Here is a 15,775-nt window from a genome sequence, read left to right as displayed (position 1 = left end):
CCGCTGATCTCAGCGGTTGGTGCTTGATTCCGTAACCCACATCAGTGGGACTCCATGGGTGGTGCTTGACTTCATACCTCTGCCACTGGCGCTTCGTCCCTGTCCGGATCTCAGCTGGCACCTCAGTCCCCATGAAGAACACCACATTTTGTGACTGATGCACAGTAATTTTAAGGGCCTAACAAATTCCTTAATTCTCTATTTATGGTATGAAAACCAACATTTTGGCAACAAATATAAAACAAACACAGCTGAAACATTGGTTTTCATTCCAGAACGGTAGTGGAACATCCCACTTTTTCACCTTTGAGGTAAATTCTTCTGATTTCTCTACACATTAATATAAGTACTGCACTTCTGTGTGGGGAAAAGGCTCCTCAACCAAGTCTAGTCCTTTCACAATAGGAGTACCCCCTGCTGGTTTACAACAGAAACCAGTGAAAAGGCTGTAGGCTCCAGGCACCAGCCTGCTGAAACGCTGCTCCGCCTCAGCGTCTGCAGGTTAAAAAGAAGACATGAAGCAAAAAGGAGCAGGCAGTCACACGCTGCTTGTGTGTTCTCTGGAGGTAGGGCTGTAGCTGATGAGCGACAGCTCCTGCTCCAACTCCGTCTCTGGCTCTGTCTCTGAAAGTATGCCGATGTTGTGGCATTCAGAGAGGCTCTGCGACGCTATTGCAATTTGTGTCCCGTCATCTGTTGTGTCCTCCGGGTCCACCGTCAGCCTCCCGTTGTCCCTACTGCCGTTCCGACAGTTACTGTTGCGGTCCACGCCTGCTTTGCCATGACTGCCCATCAGAAGAGGGGTCACGGCGTGTGAGGGGCACGGTGGGGGGACCAGGAGGGTTTTGCAACCTTGTCCAGCAGCGTTGGCCCCCATTTTATACTGGCACCTGATGTAGCTGGAGAACGCTCTCCTGTAGGTCTTATTAAAGAGGGTGTAGACCAGAGGGTTGACTCCAGAGGAGATGTAACCCACCCAGACAAAGACATTGAGGAGGTCATGGAGCAATGACTTGTCGCAGGAGTCGCGGCACAGGACGGAGGTGACGTTAGTGATGAAGAAAGGACACCACATGATGAGGAAGAGGAAGAAGACGATTCCAAGGACCTGAAGGGAGAAGAGGAAAAGAAAGAAGGAAGGAAAAAAGAAGAGAAAAGACAGAGCAACGTAAAAATGTTTTTGGAACAAGCGCACCTTAAATCAGATGACAGGCTCATCTCCACTCTTTGTTCTCACCTTGGAGGCCCGCCTCTCATTCTTTATGGCCTGCATCATCCCCCGTCGCCCGTGGCAACCTGCCGCGTCGCTCCGCCCTGGCCCCGTGGCTGGCGAGCTGAGCTGAGACGCCACCTCAGAGCTGGGAATGATGCTGATGCTGTCTGACGTGGAGGCGCTGAGCAGTATGCTGGGCTCTGCGCCTTTAAGACAGCTCAGGGTGTTTCGTCTGCTTTGAGGTGGCGGGGGCTTTAATTCTGTGGTAGGGGCAAAAGAGGTATCAATGATCTATATATATATATATTACCATATTATTATATTTGGGTTTGTGGTTGAACAAATGCAGTTCCACAGAAATGAAAAACATTGGATGAACCAACACTGTGGGAAAAAGATTAAATTCAAAGTTTGGAAAGTTGTGTGTAAAACTGAAGGATGGGATTTGTCCATTCTCCCTGCACGACTCCTTCCAAATTAGTTACCAAGAAAACTGCTGCAGGTTTCACCCAGGACAACAACCAATGAAAGCATGTCAACTTCTGTGTTAACAAGGCTGCTGACATTTTGTAGGGGAAGAGGCCAGATGGAAAGGTTAAGGACGAGGAGAACGTTTCAGTCACACTTTTCTCGGTCTGGGATGGATCGAGGAGAAGGTGGAAAATGGGTAAATTCTGCCCCATTGTGCATTTTTATCTGTACACGAGAAGCTGAGGCTCGGCCCAAACCGATCAGACAGATAGCTGCTGTATGCTCAGCACCACAACCACAGCATACAGCTGGTGAATTAGCTGATACACTTTTCTTTTTGCGTTGGCTTTTTACAATTCAGTGTGGGTGAATTGACTTTTTGCAAGGAGCTGCTCCTCTTAATTACCAATCACACTTTCCATTCCAACATGGAACATCGTGCAGCTTACAATGTTAGCGATTTTGCCAACTTTTGCTGGCACAAAGTTTATGACAGTGACGGTTTATGCTAAAGTTTATGACAGTTTCTAATAATGAACAAACTCAAACATTTACTACAAATGCCTCGATTAAAAGCATTCAAATGGATGTTTTGTTTCTGCTAACATGAACCAGATCTCAGCTGCTGAAAGCCTCATCTGTGTTTACCTTGTGAGTCTGGGGGGGCAAGTGTGTTGATCTGAGGAAGGTGGAAGGTGCTGGGTGGAGGCTGCAATGTATTTGCCATCGCTGGTGTGTGCAAAGGCTGCTGGGAGGAAGTCTTTGCCTCATAAAGGAAGACAGTGGCCTGCCTCTGGAGCACCTGCAGAGGAGAGGGCGGACAGTGAATAACAGAAAGAGAAGAAGAGGCTGGGGGTTGTGAGTTTTACAGAAGAAGAAAAGTAAAGTAAGGACATCAGAAAAGAACAGAGGGATATTTTTTGAAGGCAAACAAGCACAAACACACACACACACAAGTCTACCTGTATGGTGAGGCAGTATGTCACCACCATTATGACCAGTGGGATGAAGAAGGCCACGAAGGAACCAACCAGCATGAAGTGCTCCTCGTTGAGGGCACAGCTGTTGTTGACGAAGACCTTGTCCTCGTTGTGGAGGCCGATGACTGGGATAGGCATCGACACACCTACAGAGCAAGAGTCGGAGAAACAAACTTTATAAAGACAAGCGATCATTTATAATGTAGGAAAAAAATGCCTGGTCTCTCTGGTGGATAAACTCTGCAATATAATCAACATTTTTAATGTCAACTGTGAAAAAAACATCTGCTCTAAATGCTCTAATGTCCAGTCTAGAAACCACCTGTTTCTGCTTTATTTAAAGCCTACTTTAAACTAAACACTGACGGCCAGAGTCATTGCTTGGAAACACACAGGGTAATTTTAGAGTAATAACCATAAATCAACACTGGAAAATCCCTCTAATCACGACCAACCTCAAATACATAATATGAATTTTAAAGATCACAGAACTTTAATTTTGGGAAAAAAAAGAGAAATTATCATCCCTGAAAAAAATATTTTTTATTATAATGAGAGCAAATAATCATCAGGTATCACAGAATCACATATCACACACATGGGAACGGGGGCTACACCTGTTATCAATTGGAAAGCTATTAGAGTTCTTAATATCTATCGGTGTGTAATGGATGTTCACAGCAATATAATGTAGAGCTGTGGATAAAAGACTGAGGCGAGAACAAGGCTTTTGAGGCCGAGCTGATTTTCTAACCTATGATAATAACACTGACTAATGTGCTGCGTCTGATTTCAAAGAGCTTTTCCGCTGAAAGCGTTCCCTGACCTGGGCTCCGTTTCTCAACAGCAGACAATGAGGAGAAAAGCGACTCCAGGTTTTCACAGCTCTCAGGCTCCTGGCAACAGGAGCGTTTCATAGACAAGCCGGGATGTCTCAGTCCTCTCTGAGCTGTGTCCTGCCCACGGTGTGGGCCGGCGTAATTCGTTTAAGCACAAGATACATCATTTTCTCTTGCACAGCTGGTGACCGGGCCAACTTCGAAACACAATTTGGACCAGCGGCAGTCGGCCTAATGCAATTGTTGCAACTGACTGCACACACACTGCCCAGAAGGATGAATTTGTTTGCATTAATTGTAAACATTTTACCTCTGTGAATGTCCAAATAACCTGAGGCGTTCTGACTAATGGGTTTGTTCAGTTATCTGGATCAGGCCATGATCCATGCATACGGTCTCAAAGAGAGTAGTGCCTGATGGGAAAATGGCGGTTCTCTGACGTAGTTTACAGAGTGACTATTCTCACGATGCAGCAGGTTCCTCTTCCTCAGGTGATAATGGATATCTGCTCAAGCCACAACTACTCACCCACTGTAAACGAGCAGAACACACAGCAGACACAATAATGTTTAACCGACACACCTGCTGTGCGGCAGATCGCAGCGTGGCTCAGACAGAGGGCTTGGCTGCTGGAGGAAGATTATTGTACCAGCAGAGGGAGACCTGCAAAATCATCAGGGTATAAAAAAAAAAGTTTCCCTGAGTGAACGAGAGCCAAACACCTCTGTGAACCCAAGAGCCAACACAAGCCATCTGCAATGTGAGACATCAACCACATGCTTGGGGAACTAAGGGAATGACTTTGTAGCTCACATGAAAGCAAAGCAGGGAAGTAAAAAAGAAATGAGAGGAGAAGAACAGAGAGAAAGAGGGGAAAGTTTTATTTTATGTCACATCATAACTGAGACATTAAAAAAGCCACAAAAAAGCAAAAAATCCCTGAAAATGCATCTCTGTTGCTGCTTCTTTTGGTCAAGATAACTGGCTAAATATTGATATATAAATAAATACACTTCTTCAACATGTGAACTGTGAATATACTGTATCTGTGTGTGAATGTGTGCAGTCGTACTGGATCTACAAATCTGGATGGACTGAAACAACCTTTAAGACAAACAGAGTGTGTTACCACACCAGGGAGGATGGCTGCAAAGATCTCCTGTTGGATGTTTTGCTGCTAATCCAGCATTGATCACTGTAAGCCCTCTCAGACCTCAATCACAGCAGCATGTAGCGGTGCAGAACCTTTAGAGGGGTCAAAGAAATGCCAACAGCAAAACAGGGGATTTCTTATGATTCAAAAGCAACCGGCTGTGAAGGACTGCTGAGGAAGAGGGAAGGAAGTAAAACTCCACCTGGTATCTGGAGGTGTCAATCAGCTTGATCTTTAAGAAATCTTTCACAATCTTTTCCCTGTTCTTAATTCCTCTAAATTTTATTATTTATTTATTTATTATTAACTAATATATAACTAATAAATCCAAGATGAATTCCCGTACACTTATTATACATGCTCACCAGAGTTAGTGTGCAGAGATAGTGGCTTTGAAAATTAGTTTAAAGTTGCATTATTTTTGGGCCTTAATATTTTTTTCTGGCTAAATCAAATGATAACGATGGTGTTAATGAGCACAGTAAATCATAAAGATGCAATTTTCCATAAGCAGAGCGTAACAATATTATTTCTGTTTCAGGGATTTCAGTGGTTCCTTCCTGGATGATGAAGGGGAGGAGTGAAAAATGAGCAGCTTTAACTCTCGGTGGCTCTGCTGACTGTCCTTATGGATAATTTAGGTCGGCTGATAAGCAGCGCTGAAGAACAGATAATCAAAACTGACTCAGACTTGAGTGCTGTGAGGTTAGACTTACTTGAGATTTGACTCCATAGACTTGAAAGTAAAAACATTCCAGTCTCGAGTTTTAACCTGATGGAATTTTGCCTCTGATGAAGTGAAATTAGTGTCTAACGGCTGCAGAGCAATCAGCGCGCTCCACTATTTTCTGTCCTTGATCTGAGAAACACCTGATTCAGCTGCGCATTGCTAAAACATGCACGAACAGCCCCTTTCCCCTCTGACTTCAAACCTGACTTGGACTTGTCCCTAAAGATTTCCAAACACCTCCTCTGACAAGAACAGAAGATGCCTGTAAATGTGTGAGAGCTGTCGACTGCAGCCAAAACAGACGGAGGTAATTTGTGCATGGCCACTGCTCTACTTTTCAGATTTGTCACAAAACAGGAAACTGTTGTGTCTTGATTGGTACTCAGTTTAGCTGAGAGCAGATGCATCAGTTCTAGGTGGTCCGGGGAAGCAGCACACAATTATACTCTACAAAGGCGGCAGAAAATGTCCTTCCTGCTTTACTGATACATCTCCTGTTGGACGTTTCATCGTAAGCCCCCTCAGACCTCAATCACGGCTGAATGTTATGGCGCAATGCAAACAGGAAAGCGTGGATTTCTTATGACTTAAAAGCAGCCGGTTGTGAGAGTGCAGAGGGAAGGGCGGACAGTAAAGTAAAACTCTGCCCGGTATCTGGAGGCGTCAGTCATCTCCATCTGTCAATGCTGCTTTCATGAGGTAATCTCTCACAGCAAAGCAACAGTGGGAGAAAATGTCATTGTGAGGAAAATATCTCAGTGCTGGTGAGTCCAGCTTTATTTCCTGTCATAATAACCAGTAAGCTTACAGTTAATGCTGTTCCCATACAGTTTCCTTAGAGAAAAATAGAATAGAAGAGTTTATTCTGTATTTTTTGTTACATCCTATCAGAAACAACAAGAATCTTCTCTTAATGTGACTCTTCAGTGAGTTCACTTATATAAAGTCCCACGTAGGAATCTGATTAAATAAATATGCATTTTCCTCTAGAGGATCATTTGGTTTGCAGCTTTACATACAGAAACAATCTATCCCACGGGGGTTTATGCACTAATGCCATGACTTAGCATAGAGCTGCATTTACAGTAGGGTCAGAGGACATTAGGCTAATGATAAGCTCAGATAACTCGCACTTGTGTGCAAGTATGTTTACGTGTGTGTGCATGTGTGTGTGTGTGTGTGTGGTTGTACGAGTTAAGACACAGAAGCCCTCCTGGGTCTTAAAGGGCACGAAACAACATCAACAGAAGCCGGAGGTCAGACAGGCAGAGGGAGGGCCGGGAGAAAAGTTTTAAAAGTCATCCGATCCCTCAACACTTTCCTCAGAGGGAGGCACTATGTTCTCCCCAGAATACACACACACACACACACACACACACACACACACACACACACACAGAAACGACAAACTCATTACTTCAGGCTGTTATACCGCTGAAAAGATTGCTCTAACGAGGGAAAACGGGGAAGGGAAGGGAAACCGAGTGATCAGACTTCAAACAGGACAAAAAGGAAATTATAGTTACGTTAATTTTTTTCCCCCATCTGCTGTGAAGATCATGTTAAATGATCAAACGCTCCAGAACCACCATTCAGCTGACATTGTGGTGAGATAATTACGAAAAGTGCTGTTTCCAAGATTAAAAATTTACTTTTAAGGCAAAGTGAATGAAAAGCCTTTCACCTTCAGGAAAGTGGAAAATTGAGAAAACAGTTCCGCTGATGAACATCATAACATCATATGACTGAAAGCTCCAGAACAGCTACTAAATGGACCTGAGGAAAACAGAGGATTTTTCTTTTTCTTTTAGCAGGGAAGGTTTTACGCTATTTCCTATACAATCCTGAGAAAAATGTGAAGCCTGTCACTTTTTTATTTAGCTTCTTTACTCTCTGACTCACTACATTAGTTATTCAATCAAAACCCATATTGACACTGTGGTCAACAGTATATTTGGTTTCATGTACTCATTTCCACAGGTAATATCTCCTGGCCTAATAGTTACCATACATTTTCAGATGACATGGTTCGTTAATTTTAACACCATTGTCTTTGCTACTGATAAAGATGAATATAAAAAGTTGCTGCAGTCACCTCTGAGGATTAGGATACTATGTGATGCAAATCACTTCCAACTTCAAGCTGCCAGATGCTCTGAGCGTCAACAAACTGCCAGTGTTTCAGAAAAGTCAGTATTTGCTGGTAGGACGTTTGCAGAAACTGCCGGGGGATGCCTAAAAGTCATTAAATTTAATAGCAGTCATCAATCTGGCGACTCTCTGTGTGGGCCTATGGGGGATGGACAAATTAACGAGAACACCGCACAATGAAATGAAATCCAATACAACAACACCACAAATCCAGCCTCTGAAACGACCACGTTCATGCAAATCCGGCCATTGTTGATTTAGTGTAAACAACAGGATTATGCTCCTGAGTAGAATGTTATTTTGTGATTAGGACTCTGTAGCTGTTTCTGTGCTGGATAAAACCGCATTTTATCAACATGAAGCTACATGGAGTCATGCACTCTGACCTATAGATATGGTCCAGACAGCGGCGATCTTCATCATGGCTTTGGTTCTGGAGTTGAAGCGGCTGTGTTCTATGGGGTTGCGGATGGCGACGTATCGATCCAGGGAGATGGCACACAGGTGCATGATGGAGGCAGTGGAGAACAACACGTCCAGGTAGATCCAGATCGGACACAGAGCTCTGGGCAGAGGCCAGTCGTAGTCTTGAGGAACGCAGAGAGAGCAGTGGAAAAGAAAGCATCTGTGAGTATTATGCAATCCTGGCAGTTTTCTATCAGCTTTACCTGCACTTGATACTGTTGACTTTGAAAGCAGCAATGTAAATATGTTCAACCTGTTCTGAGGGCCTGGCTGAGTGAATGTCATCAGGGTCAGCAGACTATAAAGGCTTAAGATGAAGCATGGAGAGCTTGACTAAACTTTAATTAACTAGAGTACATCAAAGCACAAGGACAGCACACCTTATAGGCACTAAACTCACCAGGTCCCAGGAGGAATCAGGGTAAGGCGATGGTTTGATTACTGCATTTACACAGTTTACAAATCTGTTGATCTATGAAAAAGTTTTCCAGTGTCTGTTGTATGGATGTTGCTGTTTAGTGGTGAAGCTTGTTCTGTGAAAGACTTGAGGTTTGATGCATCCTGCTGATTCTTAGATTAAAAATAAAAGAGCTGACAAGATAATGAAAAAGATATGACAAAAGAGAAAGATGAATAACAATGTTCATTGTACTATACCCTCACTGGGAAATGGGAGTCATTATATGAGGCTGTTCATTTTGCATCTGTAAAATATTGAATGTAGCTTTTACTAAACTAAATTTGCATTTTTAAAAGTACGAGATTTGTCCTTATGCATTCGTATGGAAATACTTGAGGTCATATGTGTCAAATAATCATCAAATACTTTGTCTCAGGCTCTCACACCACTTTATTTATCAGACCACATTTTGATCCAGCAGGACTCAAGTTGACTTGGCTTGTAAATCAGAGAGAGAGCCTTTTTGGACTGAAATATTGTCCATTTAATAAACAAGAAACAAATTTCAGTGCACTGCCTGGGACGACTGCACAGCAGCTGAAAGAAACTGGCAGAAATACAACTAGAAGCATTTTGGCAGAGAGCAGCTGAGAAAGAATTCAATTAGCAGGTTAACCTTTGCTTAAACTGGGCTAAATTAATTAGCTTGATTGGCGTGCTGGCTACTTAACCATTTAAAATGATATCCTGGCACTATTTTACCCACCAGCAGCAGATCTACACTGGGGAGAAGAACATATTTAGGCATGTGGCTGCTAAAGAAATTCAAAGAATGAGCCAAAAGTCAAGTACAATTACCCAAAATCTGAATAAACAGCTCTGGACATCAATGCACCCTTTTATACGCCCACACTCAGTGTCACAGCAGGAATCAAGTTGATTAACTTTGTCTCTTTATCACTATGGTCCATTTTTTTGTCATTCTCATCTCAGTAGTGTCTGAAAATCAAGCCCATGTTTCCAAATTGCAGGTAACTGCAAGAACAAAAGTGAAAAGATAAGAAAATGGCTCAAAGCACGCGATCATTTTGTAAAGGAGGATCTTCTGAAACAGATCTTTTCTTGTTTCCAAGAGATGTTTCCCCTAAAGGTTGTCCTGTCCAGAGTGATAAAAGAATGAAATGTAATATGCAGCTGGAGAAGTATCAGAGGAACCCGATCGTGCTTCTGTGCACCTCGGCTCTGTTTTATTTCCAGCTGCGTCAGCTTTCTAAAGAGGACATATACTGCAAAGTCTGTCTCTGTGTCTTTCTGCGCCTGCAGCTATTTATATGAGCATTCTTTTCTTCACAGAGGACAAGACCTGCGGCCAGAGACACACACACACACACACACAGTCACAAACACACACAAACGCTCCTTAATTTCATCTCTGATTCGTAGGACAAGCAGCACGTATGTGATGCATGTGGAGTGAATCATGAGCTTGTTTGTGTGTGTGCTGAGTGGGAGGCAGCTTGCATAACTTTTCAGAGGTCAAACACTTATTGGGGGCACTGCATGACACACACTCACACACACACACACACAAGGTGTTACTCAGCTGGCTAGCGGGTGCGCTGGATTTTCTGGTAAATACACTGAGAGACTCAAATCTACTCTGAGTGCTACAGCTAAACACTGTTCAGAAAATACTTTACTCTCAACAAAACCATTTTGCATTTTAAGATCATTTTGTTTCGTTGGTAGTAGTTCTGCATCAGCGAGTGTGTGTACGTTTCTGTGTTGAGTCAGCGAGTGTGTGTTCCCTATCTGGGATCCATGCACAGAGATAGCCTTCAGCCATAACTCTGATTGAGTTGGCCTTCAAGGTCATACACTTTTAGGCTCTATCTTCTTGTGGCTGAGCATGTGTGTGTGTGTGTGTGTGTGTGTGTGTGGTTGTGTGTGTGTGATCTACTCCTGCTCTAATTGAGTCTGTATGATCTCATCTCCTCGTCTGCCCCTTTTGCTTCTTCTCATTTTCTTCCTTGTTTATCCATCCTGCCCTATCTTCTGTTACGCTTTTATTTTGAAACGCTTTTATTCCTGTACCTGTCAAATTTATATTCATAACATGCGTTTGTTTATGTGTTTACTTTGTGTGTGAAGGTGAGATTGGAGGTGAGACATGCTGTGTTGTTCCTTTTTTTGTTTACGTCACACCTGCAAATACGAACGAATTCCTCACTTCATATATTATCAGTGTTTTATTATCACTTGTTCGCTTTATCAGCATTCGAACGAGGAGCCAAGTGAGGAGACAAGCCAAATGAATATAATTACACTAATTTGAAATGTTACCATATTTATCTCCCTTTATTGCCAAGATCACATTTGGAGTGAGATGTCAGATTAGTGCTGAAGAGTAAAGTGGGTTTGAAAAGTTGAGGTATTATCTGTTTAAAGCAAATTTTCCAGACACGTTTTCACTGGTGATTAACCCGAAATTTCTCCCGTTCCTTAGTCTGTCAGAGAACAGTGCTGCAGTACAGCAAAGGGAAATACCACTCTGCTCATTATGCAGGACTCAGAATGAGTTAGCAGTTGGATTTTACAAACAAAAATTCACCATTTAAGAAGCAGAATATTTTAGAACCTAACACCCTGCCCAGTGCTCTCTCTAGATTTTTGTTATAATAAAAATATGCATTCAAAATTAGGCCACAAATTAATTGTAGCTTACTACATTACCCACAGTTCAGACCGTGGACAGTTTGGTCAGAGATGCAGCCCCTGTGAGGCAGTCCCATGCTGAAGGAGGGGTATGAGAAAGAATCAGAAAATATTACCACAGTAAAAAGTGACCATGAGCTTCTCCTTGTATGTGTGTGTGTGTGTGTGTGTGTGTGTGTGTGTGTGTGTGTGTGTGTGTGTGTGTGTGTGTGTGTGTGTGTGTGTGTGTGTGTGAGCATCTCTGTGTTTATTTTGCAGGACCTTTACCCAGTCTTGTATAATCTGACCCTGCCATAAATGCAGCACACGGCCATTTGTCAAACATTTACATGCAACATGAGACACAGTGAGGTTATGTGGATGAGGTCATGTCAGTGTGTGTGTGTGTGTGTGTGTGTGTGTGTGCACACAAGTCTATGGAGAAAAAAGTTGCTAAATTAGCATCCACATCATCTTTTATCATGAATGTCAGTATCATCATAATCATTGTCATCATCATTGTTACTGTTATCTGAATGATTCACTGTCGATTTAAACTGTGTGGGAACATTATGTGATGTGTGCGTGTGTGTTTGTGTGAATGTATGTGTGGGTCTGGTCTATCATTCAGCCAGCTGTGGGGATCAATGCAGTCAAGTACCAGTATGATGGATAACACATAGCAAGTATAGATCCAGGCTCCATTCAAGTGTGTGTGAGGATCCGTGTGTGTGCGTTCAGAGTTCGTCTGCGGGTGTGTACATAAATGACAGAGACACATTGCTTTTCTGTCTCGATGTGTACGTGCATCTGTTTGTGAAACAGAGAGAGAAAAAGACATTTTTTTTCCTGTGCATGCATGCTTGTGTGTGTGTGTGTGTGTGTGTGCGTGTGTGTGTGTGTGTGTGTAACATTGATTACCGCAGTGAGCAATCAGCAGCAGCAGCAGCTTGAACTAACAGACAGGCACAGAGTGAGTGAAAAGTGTGTCCATTGACCATACACGACCCATTAAGCAGCAATCAACCTTCCCTGTCCTGTTTGGTATTCCTGAAGGATGCGTGACAGCTACAAAGCCGAGACATGAATGCAGCAAGTCTGGCCGAGTTATTCTGAGGATACAGAAGAGCTTGTTTTAAACTGTCCGTCGTGAGTCTGACAGCGCCATTGGAGGGCAATGCTCGGTCAGATTCAAGCCCCTGCTGACATCATCACGGTTATTTTTTCAAACTTCGGAAAACTCCTTCCCTCCATTTTTGAACTTTTGTATACTGGTAAAATGGAACACACTCTTCTCTCAGACTTAGTTGATCAAAACGTTTTCTCTAACAGGGACAAAATGACCACATGTGACACTCCACAAAGTTTCAAGTCCATTGACTAAGAACTTCACTTGAAGACTTAGAAACAAATCTGTTATGGATCAAATCAAATGAATTAGTCAGAATGCTTTTAAAAATAGAGCTCCAAAAGTTTGCAGAAATGTCATAAGTGGAAAACTACTGATATATTCAGGAGAAAGTGCTTAGAGTTCTTGGAAGTCAGTGATGTGGGGGCTGACAGGGATTATTGTCACTGAAAACTGCAAAGGGCAACGTCTGTTAATCTACAGCTCAGCAAAAGATTTTCTCACTATCAGCCCTGTGATCAGTTCTGTGATGGTGACATTTAGAGGTACACAGTGAAAAATGTACCTCTCCTGTGTGGTGCTAATGCAGAGACCTGGCTGAAATGTTAGAGGAAGACGGCCTTTCTTTAATTCAATGTTTTTACTCAACATTGGAAAAGAAAGTCAATACACAGCCTACGATATAAAACCCGCCATCCTATTAAGCTAATGTGGGTGTTCATGCAGAATCCTGGCACGGATATTGTAAGCAAGAACAGCAGTTGATAGCTGGTATGATATTGCAATTATCAAGTTGGCTTCCTCCGGCTTTTGAATCAGTCACAAAATAACAGTGTGCAGTGTCTCAGAGAAGCAATAATCATTTCAATAATTGCAGTGAAAAATGTTCTGAAATAATGACAGGGCGCGTGTCACAGTGTTCTGGCAACAGCTGGTGCGTGGGTGGATGCTCAAGATCAGGGGTAGAAATCTGTGATGGTGTAGATTGTTTAAATATTGGGTGACATTTATGGGCATATATGTGTCTCTTCAGGATTAGACTGAGAAAAGAGCAAAGAATAAAATCAGTAATTACAAGCACTTACAGCGGGTTGAACCATCTGTTTTCTCATCATACTGAACAGAGAGCTTGCTGCTAAGCCCCTCAGGTAAGTCTGTACAGGTAAGTGTGTAAAACTAGTTCCTAACATACAACTCAATCACAGAATGCACGAAAAGTTGATCGAATGTTTGACGCTAGATGTGGCAACTTTTGTAACTTCTGTTTGACTTTCAGGCTAAAAATGACTGAGAAGATTACTGTAGTTTCCATATTTAAAGGGTCAGTTCACACACATTACCCCGAGTGGTATCTAGCCATGCAGATAATTTCTGGTTATATTTGGCAAACTTGGTATACTTGTTACTGGGCATGATCCCCACACCTCTCTGTGCACTGTTTCTTATCTCTTCAGTAGAAAATAGCACCAGTCAAAACTATTTGAGAGACATAAAGACACTAGTTGATTCTTGTTTTTAGAACAGGAGACCGGACATGTTAGCATAGTGGTTCTGGGGGTTACTTAACTTTTCATTGAGTGCTAGTAGCAGAGGGATTGGCACATAATTTTGGACAGAAATTCAAGGACCCCAGATGATATGTCCTACATACTCTGGTGGTGCTCTCCTCAAGCATCCTCAGGATGAATAGTAATTACTTTCCATCTGGTGCTATCATCAGGTCAAACTCTTAATTTGTCCAATACTTTGCTAAATAACCAAATACCTGTGAAACTAATGACATGCCCATCAGCCTCGGCTGTACTCTCTCTTTAGTGCTAATTAGCATGCCAACACGCTAAACTAAGATGATGAAAACTGTGCATATTGTAACATCAGCAGGTTAGCCTTTAGGGAAATACACCGCTGTGCACCATGCACCTCGCAGAGATGCATGGCTGCCGACTTTTAATCTTGTTAAATGTAATTTTTCATTGCTGCTAACTCTGCTAATGTAATTATATCCACCTCCAGTATTTGGGGGTTTAGGTAGAAATCTCAGAGGCTGATTCCTCAAATCCTGGACTAATAAGACCAAAACTATCCGAGAGGCTAGCACACAGAATTGACGTCTCAAATTCTATGTCTCACCATGTTACAAAGCTGTTTTTTGTGACTCACCATAGAGGATGTTGATTAGGGAGACTGGCATGACCAGGATGCCTACGAGCATATCTGCCACAGCCAGTGACCTCAGGAAGAAGTTGGTGGCGTTTTGGAGCTTCTTCTCCAGCGACACCGCCAGGATCACCAGGATGTTGCCTCCAACCGTCAGTGCGATGATGACGAGTATTAGCAGTGCCGGCCAGTTTTTCTCTTTTTTGTCCTGACCTGTGCTCATGGTTGCAGCATCTCCACTTCCAACAGTCCCCCATGGCAGGGTTTGGTTTAGGTCCAGGGAGTTGTTGCTTGGCCAAGACATCCGACCTCCAACCTCCAGAGAGGAAGTGGTAGTGCTGAAGCCACCAAGGAGAGCCCTTGCTGGGCTGCCCATCTTAAAGAGAGAACCTTGTGGAGGTTCAGAGGACTCCTCTGGTTTTAATACAGAGACATTCACTGGTCATTGAAGGAGACTTATTTGAAGAGTTTTAAAGTGTGTCCTTCAAAATGGATTCTCAATAAAAACGGGATCTGGGAGAGGGGAGAAAACAGGGAGGGCACAACTTGGGGGATGGGGAATGTCATGGACAGAACAGGGAAGGGGGGATGGGAGGAAATAGCTACAGGTGTTGTAAGTTTATATTGTATTCCAGTAAAGTAAGTGTTGCTAGCTATAAACAGCATCAAATTGTTCACTGAGGGTTGAATCTTCCATTTCTTGCCAATAAATCACTGTTCTCGAGGTACACGATGAGCCAAAACGTTTTGCTTCCTGATGTTTAGTCACGTCCACCTGTTGACGTAACTAAGAGTTTCAGAGTCTCTAATTTAGAGCTAAAAATTGGATTGTTCATATCCATGGCTGGTTCCTGCTGCATTGCCCGATCTCTGCCAGACAGCTGTAGTTTCAGTATCTGAATGTCTTCGCCTGTAAATGTTGGTGTGGTTTGTTGGTTTGGTGTATCCAGGGTGCTGCATGTGACTTTCCTTCTTTCAGGTCAGAGCTGAGGATCAGGTTGTTCTGTGGAAGGAAGCGAAAACAACAAAAAAAGAGATCAGATCATTTATTTTGAAATTCCTGTTTGTACAATTTGTATTTGTCTCCATTAATAAATTATAATTGTTATATTATATTTATAATATTATAAATATTTTTCTATCTTTCCTTTGTTAATTCTTTGGATCTCTATTCTGTTTCCATTTCTCCAGCCATCCATCAACCCACCCACTCAATTCTTCTTCTTTCCTTCTTTTCTTTTCTGTTTACCTCCTCAGGGATTCTTAATTTACCAGACTAATTTATGACATTGTCTGTAATCCTAATAAACATTTGGGAGTGAGAATGACTACCAGTGTCTCACACTATAGTCATTTAAAATAAACTGAGGGAGATAAAATGAAACAGAAGCTT

The 15,775-nt window shown here is 42.6% G+C and overlaps 1 protein-coding gene across 1 annotated transcript; it reads right to left on the bottom strand.

The window, feature by feature from the left end:
* Positions 1 to 371: 371 nt before the first annotated feature.
* htr2cl1 (5-hydroxytryptamine (serotonin) receptor 2C, G protein-coupled-like 1) lies at positions 372 to 14,811 on the bottom strand. The gene is made up of 6 exons (XM_041031246.1): positions 14,386 to 14,811; positions 7,924 to 8,124; positions 2,647 to 2,810; positions 2,333 to 2,486; positions 1,238 to 1,473; positions 372 to 1,108 (listed from the first exon to the last, which is right to left on the bottom strand). The coding sequence occupies exons 1-6, from the start codon at positions 14,756 to 14,758 to the stop codon at positions 539 to 541; spliced, it is 1,698 nt and encodes a 565-aa protein (XP_040887180.1). The 5' UTR covers positions 14,759 to 14,811; the 3' UTR covers positions 372 to 538.
* Positions 14,812 to 15,775: the final 964 nt, after the last annotated feature.

This window comes from Toxotes jaculatrix, chromosome 23, assembly GCF_017976425.1.
Source record: "Toxotes jaculatrix isolate fToxJac2 chromosome 23, fToxJac2.pri, whole genome shotgun sequence".
In the NCBI taxonomy this organism is placed as follows: domain Eukaryota; kingdom Metazoa; phylum Chordata; class Actinopteri; family Toxotidae; genus Toxotes; species Toxotes jaculatrix.
This window is presented reverse-complemented; position numbering and strand designations above follow the sequence as displayed.